Source organism: Fusarium flagelliforme, assembly GCF_020744385.1.
Source record: "Fusarium flagelliforme strain FIESC 12 MPI-CAGE-AA-0113 chromosome Unknown B0J16scaffold_6, whole genome shotgun sequence".
Lineage (NCBI taxonomy): Eukaryota > Fungi > Ascomycota > Sordariomycetes > Hypocreales > Nectriaceae > Fusarium > Fusarium flagelliforme.
Window position 1 is genome coordinate 2,287,756 of NW_025763508.1, and position 18,087 is coordinate 2,305,842.

At 49.7% G+C, this 18,087-nt stretch overlaps 5 protein-coding genes across 5 annotated transcripts; 1 reads left to right on the plus strand and 4 right to left on the minus strand.

Moving 5' to 3' along the window:
* Window positions 1-560: 560 nt before the first annotated feature.
* B0J16DRAFT_357513 (uncharacterized protein) lies at window positions 561-1,833 on the minus strand (the record flags this gene model as incomplete). Its single annotated transcript, XM_046129544.1, has 2 exons — window positions 561-1,155; window positions 1,205-1,833. The coding sequence occupies 2 exons, from the start codon at window positions 1,831-1,833 to the stop codon at window positions 561-563; spliced, it is 1,224 nt and encodes a 407-aa protein (XP_045980311.1).
* Window positions 1,834-7,997: 6,164 nt separating this feature from the next.
* On the minus strand, window positions 7,998-11,495 carry B0J16DRAFT_176442 (uncharacterized protein). Its single transcript, XM_046122507.1, has 4 exons — window positions 11,249-11,495; window positions 11,129-11,184; window positions 10,774-11,063; window positions 7,998-10,717 (listed from the first exon to the last, which is right to left on the minus strand). The coding sequence occupies exons 1-4, from the start codon at window positions 11,284-11,286 to the stop codon at window positions 8,153-8,155; spliced, it is 2,949 nt and encodes a 982-aa protein (XP_045980312.1). The 5' UTR covers window positions 11,287-11,495; the 3' UTR covers window positions 7,998-8,152.
* Window positions 11,496-11,670: 175 nt separating this feature from the next.
* Window positions 11,671-13,107, plus strand: B0J16DRAFT_347599 (Palmitoyltransferase PFA4). The gene has a single exon (XM_046128585.1). The coding sequence runs from the start codon at window positions 11,769-11,771 to the stop codon at window positions 13,056-13,058; it is 1,290 nt and encodes a 429-aa protein (XP_045980313.1). The 5' UTR covers window positions 11,671-11,768; the 3' UTR covers window positions 13,059-13,107.
* Window positions 13,108-17,547, minus strand: B0J16DRAFT_347600 (P-loop containing nucleoside triphosphate hydrolase protein). The gene is made up of 3 exons (XM_046128586.1): window positions 17,213-17,547; window positions 13,835-17,150; window positions 13,108-13,779 (listed from the first exon to the last, which is right to left on the minus strand). Exons 1-3 carry the CDS (start codon window positions 17,213-17,215, stop codon window positions 13,448-13,450), a joined length of 3,651 nt encoding a protein of 1,216 aa, XP_045980314.1. The 5' UTR covers window positions 17,216-17,547; the 3' UTR covers window positions 13,108-13,447.
* On the minus strand, window positions 17,186-17,547 carry B0J16DRAFT_291207 (uncharacterized protein; the record flags this gene model as incomplete). The annotated part of the gene is made up of 1 exon (XM_046124276.1): window positions 17,186-17,547. A coding segment is annotated over one exon (226 nt), but the record flags the coding sequence as incomplete, so codon positions are not given.
* Window positions 17,548-18,087: the final 540 nt, after the last annotated feature.

Below are 18,087 nucleotides of genomic sequence, written 5' to 3' on the forward strand. Positions count from 1 at the left end.
TCCCATTAAGTTCTGACTCACTTTTTGCCCTTTTGCCCTTCCGTTCCAATGCAGTCCATCATGTTCCTTTTCCTATTCCCGTTCCCGTCCCTATTCTTTTTAAGTCTCAGCGCCAGCTGTTGGTCATCGGCTTCACCGTCAAGTGACCCCGGTTTATGCTAATCAAGCTGGGGCCTCCAAATGCTTTTGGCTCCGCCCAAGACTCCATGCATTATCTACCACAGGCACGTCAACTTATGTGCCATGTTACATCAAAAATATATATAGTACAGTCAAGCAATGCCATTGCCATCATGAGAGGAGAGTGTGAGTCGTGCAGTTGTGTGGGAAGGTCGCAATGGGAATCTTTTGACCACCCAACAAAGAGTAGTGTCTAAACCTGACAACAGCGTTCAGGATCGAGGTTGCCGAAGGTTCCCGTTCTCAGGGAAAACCTGAAAGTATTCCACCTTTTCTTCTATGCGGCGTGCGGTCTCCATTTCTGAAGGTGCGCATGTAGCAGACTTGTGGTTGTTATCGTTCGGCATATGCAGGATAATCCTTCCTGAGAACGCTGTTGCTCATCTAAAAGTAGCGCGGAATGGACCCTCGATCTTGATGTCCTTAATGCCTTCAGGCATTAGCCGTAACCATTCATTCCAACTTTCGAGGTCAACGTTGTCGTCGTCAAGTCGGATCGATAGATGCAGCTGCGGGCTATTCTCGTACGACGAGAAACTACTCCGCATTGGGCTGTTTTCATATATAGGCGAGAGAAAGATGGAGGGAAGCCTTGAGTTTCCAGACATCATCATATGCAGTGGAGATGGGAAACTGGTCAAAATTTCCTTCTCTGGAAACCTATCCTGTACCATCTTAGAGTAGTGGGAAAACAGATTTGCATGTAGCTCAGCAGCTGACAGAGGACTCAAGCGTGTCGCTCTAACTCGCAGTTGCTCAGCCAGTGCGCGTGTAAACGCGCAGCGATCAAGGTCATAGAAGTGATCTTCCGATACTGATGCCGCGAGAAGCTCCAAGACGCCCTGCTGGCGGATCATCCTGGTTGACGGGTAATAGGCTGCATCCATAATGATCAGGGTATCTGCACAAGCTTCTTCCAAAGTTTGTTGGATACCGCCCCATCGAATCGTCGAAGCTTGTTCGGGATCCCGAGAACTAGCAAGTCAGCAAAATGCTGTGACGGGAACAGAGTTGAAACGCTTACCTAGCCAAAGCCATCTCACGGTTGCTATCAAGGTACGTGTGTCCGGCGTAGTATACTATTTTCAATACATCACGCTCATCACGATCCTCAACAAATTCGTTCAACTGTCTTGAAAGCCACCGCCACGAGCTCTTGCAGCCATCTGACGAGGACGGAATGGCTTGAACTTGAAAGTTGTAACGATAGTATTTATCAAACACTTCGGCAAGTTCCCGAACAGCGGACTGGATCGTAGGAACCTCCTCGTCGTCTTGCCAAAACAGGAAGAGAACTTGCACGGCGCTATATCGATCTCGACTAGGTGTGGAAAGCATACGTCCGACGTTGGTCTGAAGATCATTCTTAAAACTCTCGATGCCAGGTAATGACAAAGACTTCTCGAGACGGGGGCCCGAGGGCAATGGGGTTCGGATTCGAGCGTCGCTTAATGGAGGTCGGCCAGGCTGATTGGACCCAGGAGTACCAGAATCGATTTCCATCTCCTGTGTATCGTGCGTGAACAAGGACTGTACGTTAGTGATAGCAGCAGGGCTCAGTGGTCGCCCAGCAGCGGCGAGCGAAGGTGCAATATCCTGAATGGTTGGGCTGTGCGATCGATGGAATTTGGAAACGACATCCTCCCAAGTCATGTTGTGATGACTGGGATGGCACTGCAGCAATGAAAGTGTTGGTATATGAGTTTGTTGGTGAGGAATTGAGGTGTGACATGACTTACAGCAACTCTTCGCCTTCTGCAGTCAATGCATGCACCGAGCTTTCGGATGAGTGCAGCACGCTCTCTGGACTGTTGGGAAAGGGGCCCGGTCCGTCTCCTGCTCGTGCGGCGGTTGTTAGAGACGTCGGAGCCATCCTTTATAGAGAAAATGGACTGGTGTAAGTTAGGAGAGGTATCGGCACTGTACGATGTGTTATTGGTCTCTGTAGAGGCCAAGGTGGCGGTAGTCGCCTGAGTTGAGATTGAAGAACATGTGTCCTTTCTCAAGGGCGGCGTAACAGGATGGATGTGGTGGTGAATATGGTGGTGGTGATTTTGTTGCTGTTGCTGTTGATGCTGCTCGAATGTATAGTGCGCCGGCGAGGTGGGCGATGGCTGTCGAAGCGGGGGAAGCTCATCTGGATTTTGTGGAAGCGAATGGGCGGGGACAGATGCGACAGCTGTTGCAGCTGCTAGAACCGCGGGCAACGATGCGGACTGAGCAGAGGGCGAAGAAATCGAAGGTAAAGAGGGCGTCGGGGCGGTTTCGGATGCGGAAGTCGGCTGCGAAGGTGATGGAGAGGGCGGAGGTTGTGGTTGCTGGTGTTGGTTGATGGATGAAGTTGTGGTAGTTGGAGAAGCCTCGGCCATGCTCTGGGCGACGGAATTCATGTTGTTAAGAGAACTGCAATCGGCGCTGGAGAGGAATCAAACGCCCATTATCTCAAAAAAGGTGTTGAAGGGAGCAACGCAATTTGCAGGTGTCAGAATAGCTTGCCAAAAGTCCAAATGCTCAACAGCAGAATATGTGATAGGTTGTCGTTGCTAGACTATCGTGCCCAAATATCAATCGTGTAGGCGCAAGCGCAAGTATACGGCAGACAGGCTGCGAATGCGATGGGTTTATTGATGTACTGCGCGCGTGGGTGTACTGGATATATAGCGGCGTTGATCCACCACGAGGTTCTTATAATTCCAAGGATTAGAGTTGAATGCAGAGCGGGTTATTGCTGCAGCTTTGCAGCCACACACTGAACCGGCTTTGGGGGTTTCTGAGCAGGGTTTGAAGTACAAGCTGTATGCCGAGAATGTAGTGAGAGATGGGTGTCCAAAGAGGGCCTTCTCAACAGTATGTTTCTGGATCGATAAGGCGGAATGATACGCCCTGGGGCGAATCGAGGGAGGCAAGAACGAATAAATAGGAACAGCAGACAATTCAATTGATTGTAGCCGAGTCCAGTGAGTGATGCAACTAAGCAACGAGTAGAGAGTATGGGGATACGGAACGGCAATAGCAATGGTCCAATGAGGTTAAAGCCGACAGCAGCTTAACAATTGGAGCTTGAATCAAAAGAACAGCTGAGCTGGTATTGCGGTGGATGAGTACTGGCGAAGAGCAAGTTGGTTTCTTGCGACCTAGAAACGCGTAGTTTCAGTTCCCAGTTTGTGGTAGCTGAAGAAGGCCTGATCGGATCAAGGGCTATGGAGGACGAGACGGAAGTCGTATATACGAAGAGCCGGCCTATGATGTAGGCGCGACCACAAGATGGTTTTAGATTTGGGTATGGTCTGCAAGGTGAGTAGAAGAACGGTAAAGACAATGAGAGCAAATCAAGGTCTTGACCATGGAGATACGAATTGATTGAGAGAAAAGATACAAGAGTGAAAAGAAAGGTCAAGTTTATGCCATGGAAAGAGACCGAGAGTGTTCCGTCGTCGCGAAGACCGACCTGAGGTGAACGGAGTGGCGTGGGGAGGAATCGTCGAAGAAGGGCGTGAGCAAAAAGTGTCGTAAGTTTGCAACCAATCAAAGCGTATTTCGGTGAGTCTCACAGCGTGAGAGTGGGAAGGGAGGGGCGTGAGCGGGAGCAATCCTTGGGTCCTGCACGGCGGAGAGGAGCGCTGTTGGTGAAATTGAAAATGCCCGCCAGAGGGGAAGTGGATTTTCCCCGGAAGCCCAGGTCAGGTAAGCCTGTAAGGTAAGGTCGGGTACCGTCTAGTACTGCGCAGGTAACTTTGTGCGGCAATTCCATAGAAATGGTACCTGAGTCCAAAATCAGGGACCGGCCCGGGAATCGTACTTTAGGGACATGAAATGGGGTAAAATGGCATGACTTGCTGTGTGATTGCAGTAGGTACCTCAGTACTCATTGGCAGCCCAGGTCAAGTCTCGATCTGGGACCTGAATTCAAGGTCAGTTGAAGTGGACAGCAGCTTGGTGGGCGATACCGAACATGAACAGGAAATTGGATACCTATCCCACGATTCTCAACGTAGTAAAATGAGATTGTTGGGAGCTTGATAAACTGTGTCAGAAATGACGATTCTCTTGATTGAGAGGTTTGAAACATTCAACCGCATCACTGAACTCATACTGGTAATAGCAAGTCTGCCGTGGGATGAAGTTCATGGAGCAAGACAAGGTGAGACGAATTCGGCTAGACTCAATTGCAATCCCGACCAAGGTGGACCGTGGACCGTACCTTCCTTGGCCTTTGTCTTTCACCCACGGCAGCCGTCGGTTCGGGTGCCCCCAAAGTCGCAGCACCTTGTACTGTCATTACCGGCTGCGCGTTATGACAAAAGAAAAACTTGAGTCTGGACCCAATCGCCAGAACCATGGATGATCCAATTAATCAACTCTACATCTCGCTAGTCTCTAATCAAGGTGATGCCAAAAGGAACGTTAGATGTCCCGTTCATGAAGCGCGGCTCCGGCGGCAGGTGTTGGCCCTTGCTTGTCTGTGCTGTGCAGAACTGTCTGCACCTTCCATGGATGTTAATTCTGTCTATAATGTGACAACTGAGTCCCTTGTTCCTGCCGTTAGGTCTAGCATCCATGAACTGGTAAGGACTTTCCTCGGCATTGCTTGCTTCTTTGAAAGTATGGAGTGCCATTACACACGCAACTTTATCCCCATCTCTCCACTTCGGATTCAATCTTCTTCCAACCGACTGGATCCTTTTTCTGAAGTGATCCATCTGAAATATGTCGATTCCAACTGTATATAATCAATCCACTGCTTTTCAGTTCACGAGAGAAGTCGAATGAGGGCGATATCGGGATATCCAGGAATCAGATCTCGTACGGTTGCGGGTTTCCCCAGCCAGTTGCGAACTCCCTTTCGGTCACCAAACCCTTCAGATCATCTTGATCGGCTACAGTGAAGTTTATCTGCCAGATGTGCTGGTCATTGCTCCTGTATCACTTCTTCGTTGAGAATAAACACGGATTTTTTAGCATGAGTACTAACGCATCATTCATCGTTGACCAAGGCAGCCTTGGTCAGACACACAAGTCTACATCTGAGAAGCAAACAAACTGTTGAAGCAGTGGACTACAGGTCCAAGGTTGCACAGCCTATGTACAACCAGGACTACGGGCTGATAGATGTCTTAACCCTGTTCGTCGCATGGCATGCCATGCTTACGGCCCATGATACCCTGTGAAAGAATCCGTGCGAGGACCCGTCCAATATTTTCCTGCTCGATGTTTGACCGGAAGTGCAACACCGAGCACAGATACACTCCAACGTCACAAGTTTTCTGGATGTGGGTTGTCCGTCACGTTTTTATGACTACATCACTTTACTACATGCAAAGAGCTAATACCTCTTCTCTATTCTCTCTCAAGGGTCGCGGTCCACATCGTTCTCATCGATCTGTTGGATCCCACAGTCGTTTCTGACTCTACGAGCTCACCTGCAACGTACGCTTCCTCATGTGTGTTTGTGACCAGGACTTGTCGTCGGCCGGTGGTTGTACCCTGCAGCCAGCTCATTGGCAGCTGCAGCCCGGATTGGCCACGGTAACTGATATTGGATATGCATTCCAAAGACTCTTCTATGAAGGACATCATATGTTGGCTTTTCTAGCCGGCATGATCGTTCGCCTTGTCCGATACTGTTCGTGAAGGTGGCACCTTTGGCACAGTCGACCAGTAACCGCCACAAGTTACTGGTTGCATCCCGAGTATCTTGAATGCCAATAATTTGCTCGATTTGAAGACTGCAATCATTCTTGATGGTACCACAATATTGGTACATCTCGACCAGGTCAGTCTCGTCAGCATTGCAGAGCCAAGAAGACAATTGATTCATTGAGTGTCCTTTCACTACCCAAATATGGAAGGCAGAACAACCGAGAGTTGCTAGTGTGGCATGTGCTTCAATCTCTCAACAAGAGCTTTGGACAAAAAGTAGAGTGGCATCACGAATTGACGCAGCTACAATAAAGCACTGATATCAGAGACCAGCTTAACGCACTTACCACCATCCTGCGGTTGCGCCATCAAAGTTGGCTTTCTCCGATCGTCCCCATACGTCAAGGGTTGACAGTGTGCTTCTTGTTCCATAGGCGCGCCTGGAATAACGTACGTACAACAATTTAGGAAGAAACAAAAACCGCTCAAAATTGGGCGTTGTCGTTCGTTCTCCACCCTACCACCAAACCCCATCATAGCTCGGTGAGAAGGATGTACGGCTCCGTACCACGAGCCCGTTCGGCTCTGACCTCGGGAAGAGAAAAGAAACAAACCTTGCCGGTACCTAGATTATGGTGGTCTAATTCTTTATACAGCATAAACATCGTGAAGTATGCACAACATAGCTGTTGCGTATTCGAAGCATGAATCAGTGACGCTATCTCGAGCAAGATGTCCAGTTGCTCTAAAACGACGGCGGTTGAATTCCGCTCGTATGAACCGTACAGACTTCAAGCTTTCGGCTTCACAAGTCATGACACTCAATCAGCTCAGCTCATCCTCACCCCAGGATTTGCCAAAGGAAGAAAGCATCGGCAGCTAGGGACCTACATGCCAAGAGTTCCACCATTAAGATCAGGGGTCCTCACTGGCCAGATCAGGGAAAGTTCTCTGCTCATTCTGCTTCTTCTTTCATGCTGAAGCTAATCAGCCGGACCAATTCGGAGGCATGCTACAACAGATTCACCGAGGTCAACTCAGATACCAATCACCAGAGATTCAATAAGCTAGCACCTGTCATTATAATGGGAGTAACAATCAAGCATAGTTGTGGAGATGTATACTGTATTTCCACATGGTTGCTGGTTGTGGTGTAACAATTCATACTTTTGCAAGAATCTCAAGCATTGCTGCCTCAGCATTCCTGTGTACTGTACAGCAGTGTGGCATGGCAGGACGGTGTTGTGGTACAATGTACACACCAAATTTTCCATGACCCCAGTCAAGCCTGGTGCCGGGTCTTCACCGAGATCCCTTCGTGAGACATCACCAGATCTGATCCACCCTGTGGTTCTCTCTGTTGGCCCAAGCTCAACAACTTTGATTCATCTACACCATGTACATCTTTGACATTCGAGTCGACGTAACTTTCAGTTCGGTACGTACCATCATCTCCATCGGCCAATCAGTGCTTCAATCTCCACCGATGAAGTTGGACTTTTCACCGACACAAGGCGTCTTGAGCCGACGGAGATAGAATGACAGACCGGGCCTGCTGTGTTCCTGCTCCTCCAAGGCTTACTCGATTGAACCCAAAGAGCGCGTATCGTTTACAAAACAATCTGCATAACAAGCTGCAGACCTCTCACACCTTGAACCAATACCGTAGACCACACTTGGTGAACCCGAGCATATCGGTTCCTGGCTCCGGACTTGTCTCCGGCAACGGCCCCCGATCATCGAGAAAGACTTGCCGTACTGGGGCCAAGACCCATACGGGATTGGACCATTTTTGGGGGTTTATCGGGCTACCGTGGGCCGAGAAGACGGTCCTGCTGCCGTTTTCTGGAGGGTCCATGGTAAGCTTGATGGCGGTGTGTTTGCTCTGACAAACCGCGTACCTACTGTAGATCTAACGAACTTTTCAGTCTATGCAGACATATCTCAGAATACAATCTTGAAAGCAGCATCCTTTACTCAAATGGCAACCTACAGTCCACATCGGCATTGTGGTGTGGTATAAGTCAACCGGCCATTTTACAACATGCCGCTCATGTGATCTTAGCTACTCTTCCTTTCCTGAGCCTGCTCAACCCCTACAAACTTGGTCTTCTACAGTTGCACATTTCCTGGAAAGTGCAATATAGCAGCATAGCATATCTGAGAAAGTAATTGATTTGGACGAACGTTCATATGTTTCAATATGGGCATTTCTTGTTCATATCCCGATACTCCACTATCCATGCACGACTATGATAACCAACACCAAAACCAGAGAGGACAATAACCTGACAATAATACGAGGATTTTGATACATATTAGATAAACACAATCACCACTTCTGACCCTTTGTCCAGGGCGAGCTTTGAAACTCGCCTTTGTTATCTCGAATTGTTCCAATCTCGTCACGTTGGTCGTCAACCAATCTTGCCCATTCGAGCATCAGCCTGAAGAGATATACTTCCCTATCATTCTCGCCAAGCGCTTCCTTCGCCCATTTAGCACCCTGCTGAGCGATCCATGCTCCATCCTTCGTCTGCCCTTTCATGTCTGTATCGCGCCCGTTGACGTACGCTTTCTTGTGCGTGCCGGTAAAGTACGTCAAGGTGGTGTGTAAACCCTGATAACGTGTGTCGATGGGTACAAAGTGTAGCCAGGGAATCAGGCGATCGCTATACCACGTCCGGAAGAGGGTGGAGATGAAAGGCACACTCTTTGAGCGGAGTACGCGAAGGAGGTCGGGCGAGGGTCCGTTGTCCTGGTCCAAGAGAAGGATGTAACGGTACTCGAGAGGCTCTTGATCCTTGGATTCGTCGACAACGGGATATGTTTGACGGAGGAGCTCGCAGTTGGGGCCTTGGCAGCCCGTGTAGTCGTTCATGCCAACACTTGTAGGCACAACAAGATTTGCTTCAGCGATGGGGACCTTTTCATGTCGATATGCGTTCGGGTCATTGGCTGATGGGAGAATCATCGCAATTTTGTCTTTTGGGTTTCGGTTACCCAACATATGAAGGAGTCGGAACTTGTGATTACCGCGCAGAGCTTGGTCTGACATGTATTCGTTGCCAGTTTGACCTCGCCAGAACATTGAATCATATCGACGGTCAAAGTTCCAACTAATGTCAGTTTTATCGTCATCTGGCTGTGGGAGAGGAATCAAGATATCCTGAAAGGGCTCGGACTTTGATGGCCCAAATAGGGGCAGCAGATCCCGAATGGGCTCTGCGTGAGGACTGGAAAGGGATACTCCATGAAGGTACTTGAGATCAGGCTGAGCGCAATATTCCATAGATCTCTCCCAGTTAACCATTATCTGCGCTTTCGAGTGTCTTCGCACGCAGTCGGCACAAAACTCGCCAATGTTCCAATGAGGGTTAGTTCGTGTCCGCGAGCCAGGAGGGCATGCTTCAACCTGCATCTGGCGATAGTTGGCGGGGGATATCATGGAAGGTTGGTCCGTCTGAGGAGATTTGGGCAAGGCAGGCAGTGGCTTCAGGACAGGGGTCTCTGCTGGTCTCGCTTCACTGCCTTTATCGGCGCCATCTCCCTCAATCGACCTCTTCGAAATGAGATTGACAATAGGGGTCAGATCAGCTCGGTTCTGCCCATTGGCAGTTTCCCATGTTGGGAGAATCCGCGGTGTACTACCCAGATTGACTGGGAAAAGCATATCGGGCAGGAACTTCGAAAATTTGCTTATGGAGGCCACCAAACCGTCCAACAACTCTGCATCATGTCCGGTAACTTCGGGTAGTCTCGATGCGTTGCCATCTTTGATGCCAATGACATGAACGCCAGGCATTTGGGATACCAGTGACGTGCGTTGCCGCAACTTTTGTGGCGGGATGGCTTTGAATGGAGCCAGATCTCGGTCAATTTGATCAAATCGGTCAATCACCACGGTGTTCTTGGCAAGTTCATACCAGTCTGCAAAAGCCGGAGGAGGGTCTCGACCATCGTGACGCTCTTTATATATCTTGTGCGCAATAGAAAGACTGTTGCTTGTAGTTGCCTCTTGCATCCAGCGAGACTGCCTAATGTTCGCTCTATATATGAAGTCATTGATAGGGTGGCGCACAAAAGTCTGAGGTTCTGTTTTGGCAATGAACACAGTAGTGCCCATGACAAGACCAACAAGGAGAGCCAGGAGCACGAAGCGTCGGATGAACACGACGGAGCGTATGCCGTGCGTGTAGGTAAAGACGATCATACCAAATGCAATCATGTAGAGCGGCGTAATCTCAGGGAGTCGCTTGGGATGGAGGTAGTCTCCATACTGGAAGATGTTCTGACAGGCCTTCGCAGTTCCCACGAGAAATGTGATAGTACTGGCTGGTATGAGCGGCGCTGTCTCGCATACCCAGAAAGAGGCTGATATCATAAGAGCCGCAAATGCGACACTGTCGACAATGATGTCGAAGCCATACAAGAAGCCAAAACCAGCATGTAACACGGAAGAGCCTCGAGAAATTCGGCTGCCGATCCACACAAGGCCCATTGACAGTGATGAAAGGGTCAGAACTGTCCCCAGAGTTCGTAGACGGAGCTTAGCTGTTCGAGACCAGGCCAGCAAACGCCAGAGGAGGACCACGATGATGACATCGAGCATAAGTCCAGTACACTGCAGAGCCAGAGTTGTTCGCTTGCTCTCGGCAAGTTCGAAACAATAATAAGTAGACCGTGTGATCCGACTGATGGCGTAGTAGGTACCTGTAGAGAAAATCATGAGGCTGGATACTGCCAGAGTAAGCATAACTCTCGGTCCACTGAACCAGTCTACCAAGTCGTCAAAGCATGAACGCCACGGATCATCTGGATCCTCAGGAGGCGGAACTCCCCATTTTCTTCGAGCTGTGAAGATTTCATATGCGAAGAACAGGACACAGAGAAACGACTCAATAATTGTTAGCTTTTAGAGGCTCATGCTATGTTTTGAATGGTTAGACTCACCTCAAGACCGGGAGTTGCGCACTGTTGCTGATAGTTTACACGGTGAAAGACCTCGAGCCTCAGGACGATACATAGAATAAGGACAGGAAGTGATAGTCTTCGTGGCCTTCCTGGTAAATGAGTGTTCTCGCTTTTGGCAGCATCAGATACACCGTCAAGTAGGGAACCTTGACGACGATGCGCCGTGAAACGTCCATCTGCGCCGGGAAACCACTTGGTGATGCAACTGACTCCGTAGCAAACTAGACCAGATAGAAGAAATACGAGAAATGAGGAAAGTCTCGGGCTCTCTGGACGTAACCTCGTATTAGTTCCTGGGGACATGCTTAACAAAGAGTAAGTAGGTTGAACTAACCAGTTAGAGAATGACGCTCAAAGGTTTGAGATATATAAAAGAATGAAGAGACGGCACTATCAATTGTGTTAATGTTCAGGACTCTGGAGTTAATTGATGAGTAGAGGATGAAAAGCGTACCATAGCGCAAATAATTGAACCACCGCATCGCCAGCCATGATGAGGGTTGATAGTGGCTCTCAAGGCCAAGATAGAGTGAAACAATGGATATAAAAGGTAAAGGAAGCCTCCAAATTACTCATGACATCGCAATAATAGAAGTGTTTTTGAAACGAGGTACAGAATAAGCGTCAAGTCGATATTAACTTCAAAGGCCAGCTCATGTCGTCCTCGTCTTCATCGAAGTCATGATAAAGAAAAAGAAGCTTAAAGCTGGAATTGGAATTAGAAAACCCCCCCTGCTCGATTTTTGATTGATATTAGGGGACAGGATGACGACTCTTTCCTTCCACCCCTGAAAATTACCTAAGCTGACGTTTATTCGCTGGTCCTTCTATTTACAGCGCCTTAAAACAAAACGGTCCACTATCTCTTAAGGGTCCCCTCCCTCGATAACGATTTAACTTCCACTAACTGTCACAATAAACTTCCATCCAATGTGATGGATCCATTGTAACACTTTGAACGCCTCACTAACAGCATGGCCGGCATCAACGACGTGCCCTTCATCAAGGGCCTTGCCGTGCCCTCTGTTTGTGCTCTTATTATTTTTCTCGCCTACTTCTCCCAATTCCTCTTTCATTACTCGACCACTCTCGAACCCGGCCCTCCCTCACGTCGCGAAACTATCACCTTCAACAGCCTCCTCCTTATCTTATGGATAACCTACTACCGCGCCGTTATCACCGATCCGGGCCGTTATATCTTCAAAGACCGTGTTATTGAGGCCGATGGTCAGCGCTGGTGCAACAAATGTGCGGCTCCCAAGCCTCCCAGGGCGCATCATTGTCGCCATTGTGCGAGATGCGTGCCCAAGATGGACCATCACTGTCCCTGGACGAGGAACTGCGTGTCTATGACCACGTTTCCGCATTTCATGCGCTTCTTGGTCTACACGAACATGTCGTTGTGGATGCTGAGTTACTTCCTATGGCAGCGCTTCGCTAAAATCTGGGAACACCGTCGTCTGCCCGCCTATTTGGGTCCCAGTCTTTCTGGACTGATCTGCCTGTCTCTCATTGCTATCGTCAACTTCGTTACTACTGTCGCTTTGGGTATCATGCTCATTAACACTGTTAGATCATGGATCTTCAACCAAACTATGATCGAAGGCTGGGAACAAGAGCGTCATGAGGCTCTGATGGACAAGGGCCCCAAGGAGTGGTGGGATATAATGGGTCCTGACGGCGAGAAAGTCCGATTTGAGAGACTTGAGTTTCCTTATGATATCGGTTTCTTTTCCAACATGGCTCAAGCGATGGGCACCCACAACGTCCTCTGGTGGTTCTTCCCCTTTGCTGGGAACCCTACCATCGCCAAGGACGGCGCAGGCTCGGGCTGGACGTGGGAAGAGAACGGCTTCAACCGCATCGAAGGTCTTTGGCCACCGCCGGACCCAGACAAGCTCCGTAGAGCTGCGCGGGGCTGGCCTGCTGGAAACCGCAACTATGCTGAGGAATTGCGTCAAGCAAACATGAGCTCCAGCGAGTACAAGGCCGAGTTTCTCAAGCGCCAGGCCGATGATGAGAAGCGCAAGAAACATCTTATGGCGGAGCTGGAAGAAGTTGACGATTTCGACATGTATGATGACGAAGAGTATGATCGCGATTTTAACGAAGGACTCGGATGGGTGAACTCGGATGGCGATCGACTACGAGACTACGGCGTTGATGAAGAGGAGTCGGCAGCTGAAGAAGCAGATGACGATGTGCCATTAGCCGAGCTGATACGACGAAGAAAGGTGCTAAAAAAGGACGGCTCAGAAGATTAGAGATAAAACCATATAGCGTGTGAAGTTTTTGGTTAAATAAAAAAACATTTATCCCTTCTAAAAATCTGTAATGTTCTGGCTATAGATATGAATGTCCCCGTCCTGCAGTCATTCAGAACGACGCTTTACATACGCTTGCCCTAAAGCATCAAGAATGAAAATAAAAAACCAAACTCGGCCGTGAATTTCTGGCGGCTTTTACAACTCGGTTGCCCAGTTCAGTCTTGTTTGTATACAACAGAAAAATGGATCATATCTCTCCTCCTCTTACGCTTCCTCCAGCGCACTGTTTATTTATATCATGCGTGCAGTTGCAAAACAATTGCCAGTATCACATTCCGTTTTTCGACTCCTCAGTGATATCGTGAAGCATAAACTCGTGATGTCGACTACCAGTCGTCGTCATCTTCCTTCTCCTTTTGCATAGCGTTCTTCCTGGCCAGCAGAGCATCAGCCAAACTGCCACCTAGACTAGGCGTGGGAGTGCTGCTGCGGCTATCTGATCCGTTTGGTGTGTTCAGGCTCATGCCGGAGTCACGCTGCTGGAGCTCGGCAGGCTTGCGACCAGCAGCGGGACGCTTGGCGGGAGGCGCAGGTGGTGTAGGCTTAGATCGTGGAGGAGCAGGAGGAGCCCGAGGCGCTGGAGGGGCCTGTTCCTCGACGTATGCCGCCGGAACCCAAGCTTGCTGTGCAGTTTGAGGGTTCTTAGCCAGCCACCATCCTGGGAAAGCCATGTTAGTTACGCTAGTAGATTTGGACCAAGGGAATGTACTTACCATTACTCTCCTTCTGCACAATCTCAACAATTTGACCCGCAGCAATAGAGAGCTCGTTCTCCCGTTGGCCGGCAAAGTCGTACAGGACCTTGGCCATCACCTTGGGTGGGCTTGGTGGTCGTGCTGGAGCAGCAGGAGGAGGGGGAGGCGGTGGTGCTCGTCCGGCGCCGCTGGCAGCTCGGTTCGGGAGAGCGTTGTGTGTAGCAGGAGCTGGGGCTGGGGCGGCACGTGGTGTGCTTTGAGCAGCAGCAGCTGGGATAGAAGCAGCCGCGGTAACAGCAGCTGGTGGCGGAGGGACAGCTCGTGCACCACCTCCTGGACGGGGCTTGGCTTGGATACGAGAAGGTCGACCGTTGGGCCCTCCAGGCTTGATCAGCTTGCCTCGGGTGATAGGACGAGGTGGCACAGGCTTGCCCTTAGGAGTGGGCTTCGAGACTGAGCTTGGTGGTTCGCCAGGCTGAGTGTGCACCGCACCACTCTTGTAGTAATCAACAGGAACTTGGGAGTCCTTGAGCACCTTGACTTGCTGCAGCTTGCCAGGCTTCTTGGCATACTCGATCGTCTCAGCAATCTTGAGGTTGAAGCCACCTGGCATCACTCGTTGCATGTGGGTAAACATTTCGGTCTTGAAGATACAGTTCATCAGGGGGTCGGCCTCCTGTGGCGATCCTATTCCAAGAGAGAACCAATCGTCGCGAGCCGATGAGACACCAATAAACTTGATAGCTCCCAAGGGGACGGATTTCTCTACTTGGATTTGAGGCTGGCCGTTAACAAGCATCTGAGCGATGACATAAAACTTGCTGTTGGTGACAACAATGATACGAGGGCTGGCTTTACTAGAACGACCAAATTTGGCCTCCAGGATCTCACCACGGCATGAGAAGACTGCCTTCTCGTTTGAACCGATGCCTGCGGAATTTCGGATCTGGGCACCAGGGCCAGTGGTAGCGTTAATGCCCAGGTAGTCGCCGAGGAATCGTCGAGAGCCCAACAGACTCATACGGCGTCTCTCCTTACGACCTCCGAGGACTTGGTGACCATGATCACGGAGCTGGAGATACTCAGCTCCAGTTCGCTTCTTGCGCCAGAATCGTTGAATTCGCGTAGCAGACTCGGCTCGGTAGGCCAGGTAAGCCCTCCACATGCGCTGGATTCGAGTAGCCATGTTGTGCCAATACCTGTCTCGCATGTGCTCCAAAGCAAACAGTGTCTCTGGGGCCTTAATGAACGCCTTCGTCACACCCATCTGCCATTCTTCCTTCGGAATGCTAGTATCCTTTAAAATTTGTTTCACGGCAGCCTCTGTGGTTCCTTCCCAAGTGAATTCACCGGCATAGGAAGTAGCAGGCGAAAGAAGGAAGAATCGGTCAACAAACTTGTCAAAGTCTTGACGGTATGCGAAACCTGCTCGTCTAATGCGGACGTTTTCTTGAAGACCAAGATACTTGATCTGATGAAGGACATTGGGACCGTTGTATTCTGTCGGCGACTTGTTCTCGTTGGGCTTGATGGTACGAATGTAAGAAGGCTGGCACTTCATCAGAGTATCAACAAGGGCATTGGCGGACGCTCGGATACGGTCGCCTGCAGAAGGGGGTTGCTTTCGGTTATCTGTGTCGACGGGGCGAGGGAACAAGGTATGCACAAACTGGTTTCCACTGTGCTGGAAGAGGGCCAGTAGACCCTTTAGAAGCTGATCCTTGTTCTTGTCCGTAATGCCCTCAACAGTGTAGGTGACATCACCAGCATAATGCTTGATAATGAAATTTCCTTGTCGTGGGGTAAGATGGGCGTGCTGCATGCCGTTGATACTCTGCATGAATGTGCGGTCGCAAGCAGCGGGGTCGGCGTGAGCAGTCTTGGTGGCGTCCTTCATGGCAGAGAAAATACCGACTGGCCGGATCTGTTCGATAAGATCACAAACAACCTTGTTATCAAAATACTTGATAGGTGTCCATTGAATCTGCTCCCTGGCATACTCCTCCTGCTCTGCCTTGAGAGTGAGCTGAATGAAGATTTGCTGCAGCTTCTCATTGACGTAGTTAATGCACAGTTGTTCGAAACTGTTCTTTTCGAAAATCTCGAAGCCGTAGATATCTAGGATACCGATTGTGTTGGTTGTTGGTTGTCGTGCCTTGAGAGACGTGTTGATGCGCTCTACGATCCAGTCGAAAAGGTTGCTGTAGATGGCCATAGCCAGGGCGTCTCGAGTAGCCTGTGCTTGGGAGGGGTTGGCAGGCGATTCGATGACCTCGCCGTTTCGAGGTGTCAGAATTCGGATTGTGATACCCTTGATGAGCTGGTCAGGAGTGACCTCCATCAGATAAGCAGCGAAATCGACTACGGATCTGTCTGTGACCTCAGCGTAGCCACCCTGGTCCTCCTGGAACTGGATATTTCCGATCCATAGGATGGCTGATAGCATTCGGAAGATTTGATCTTGCTCAGCCTGATTAAGGCCAATAACCTTCATGGCATTGAGCGTATCTTCAAACTCAGCAAGATCGTCGATGCCGTCGACGTCTAAGCATTTTGACCGGCTAGTGTAGACATATGTCTCGGGTTTCTGAACACCAAATGTCTCACGGTATTGTTGCGACGCACCCTTGGCGAATTGATAAAAGATATGGAAGTTTCGCTCGTTTGTGATCTGGCCCACCACTCGTGACTTCTCGAGGAGGTAGTTTGTGATATCGGCACCCACAGGCTCGCCCTGGGTGTTGAAGTAGATTTGCAAGTACTTTCCGAACCGTGACGAGTTGTTGTTTCGTAGTGTCTTCGCGTTTCCGAACGATTCGAGTAGAGGGTTGGTTGCCAGCACCATGTCCTTGATCTGCTTGATGTCTCCCGATTCTCCACCAGATACACTAGCAATGTACTGCATAATGCGCTTCGCCGCCTCGGTCTTGCCGGCACCGGACTCTCCTGAAATAATGACACACTGGTTGTCGCTGTATGCCTTCATGTTGTAGTATGCGGCCTCGGCAATGGCAAAGACGTGGGGGGGCATCTCTAGTCGGTTCTTGCCCATATAGCTCTGGAGAACTTCGTCGGTGTAGATACCCAAGTCTCGGAAGGGGTTAACAGAAACCAACACATGGCCGATATAGGTATAGATCTCGCGCCCTTCGAACCGCTTCTTCAAGTTTTCGTTGATGGCTTCGTTGGATACTTTGCTCAGGAGAGTCAGGTCGGAAACACCAATCTCCTTCTTCTTGGTTGTCTCAAAGGTGGCCTTCTTGGGCTTCGCGCCTCCGCTTGCGCCGTCGGCGGCTGCACCGGCGCCCTTATTCTTAGGGCGTCTTGATATTCCCTACAATCCGAGCGATACTTGTCAGCGAAGGAGACGCCGACACAGGGAAGTTGATACAGTACCATGATGTGCGACTGATGGGGATGAAGAGGGGGGGAGGGGAAACGAGAGGTGGATAGTTAGATAGATATGGGTGTATTTAAACGAGCATGTAAAGATCAATGCTGAGATCTAGCCCGTGGGAACGAAGGAATGGATTGTAATACTCCGGTATAACGACTCGGAGAAGAGAAAGAAAAAAAATTGCGATGTTTTAATCCAAAGGAAACTCTGGAAGCTTTGGGTATGGTGTGGTGTGGCTGGAATTGAGGTCAGTAGAACTAACCATCTATCTAGTGGTGCCTGACGGAGAGTGAGAGAGTGAGAGAGCGGGAGTGACGAAACGCCGACAATTTTCCGCCTGGCACAGCCCCCCTGGATTACTGGGTGATTACTGCCAGCCTTACGCAATAAAGTGGCGGGGAGCAACTACAAATGTCTAGTTATTGTATGAAAACGCGCGGCTTCAAAAAGTCTACTCTAGGCAGCACAATTCCTCATTATTATCATGAGGAAGATGGCCCTTCCAGAACTCTAGTCAACTATTTTCTGCATTCTCAAGATGTGTTTCCAAGAATATCCATCCCGATTCACTGTAGTCTACAGACTGCCATACATAATCCCTGCCATAAAGAATGGCGCCTTGGTTTTGACTCGCCCAAACCAGTGTGTCGTCATTGTGCGTGAGATAGTTGAGCTATTCCAGGAATAAGAATCATCTCAACTTGATACCCTTGCCTTGAACAAGGACCTACTGATATCCTACTGTAACTCATCCATTCAGGTTCTAGCCGTTGTTAAGGAGGAGAGGGATTGACTTCTCTGTTGGACTTGGTGTGCAAGGATGTTGAGGAACAACGCTAGGATTGGTGCTGATTGATAGAGTCTGAAGTGAACC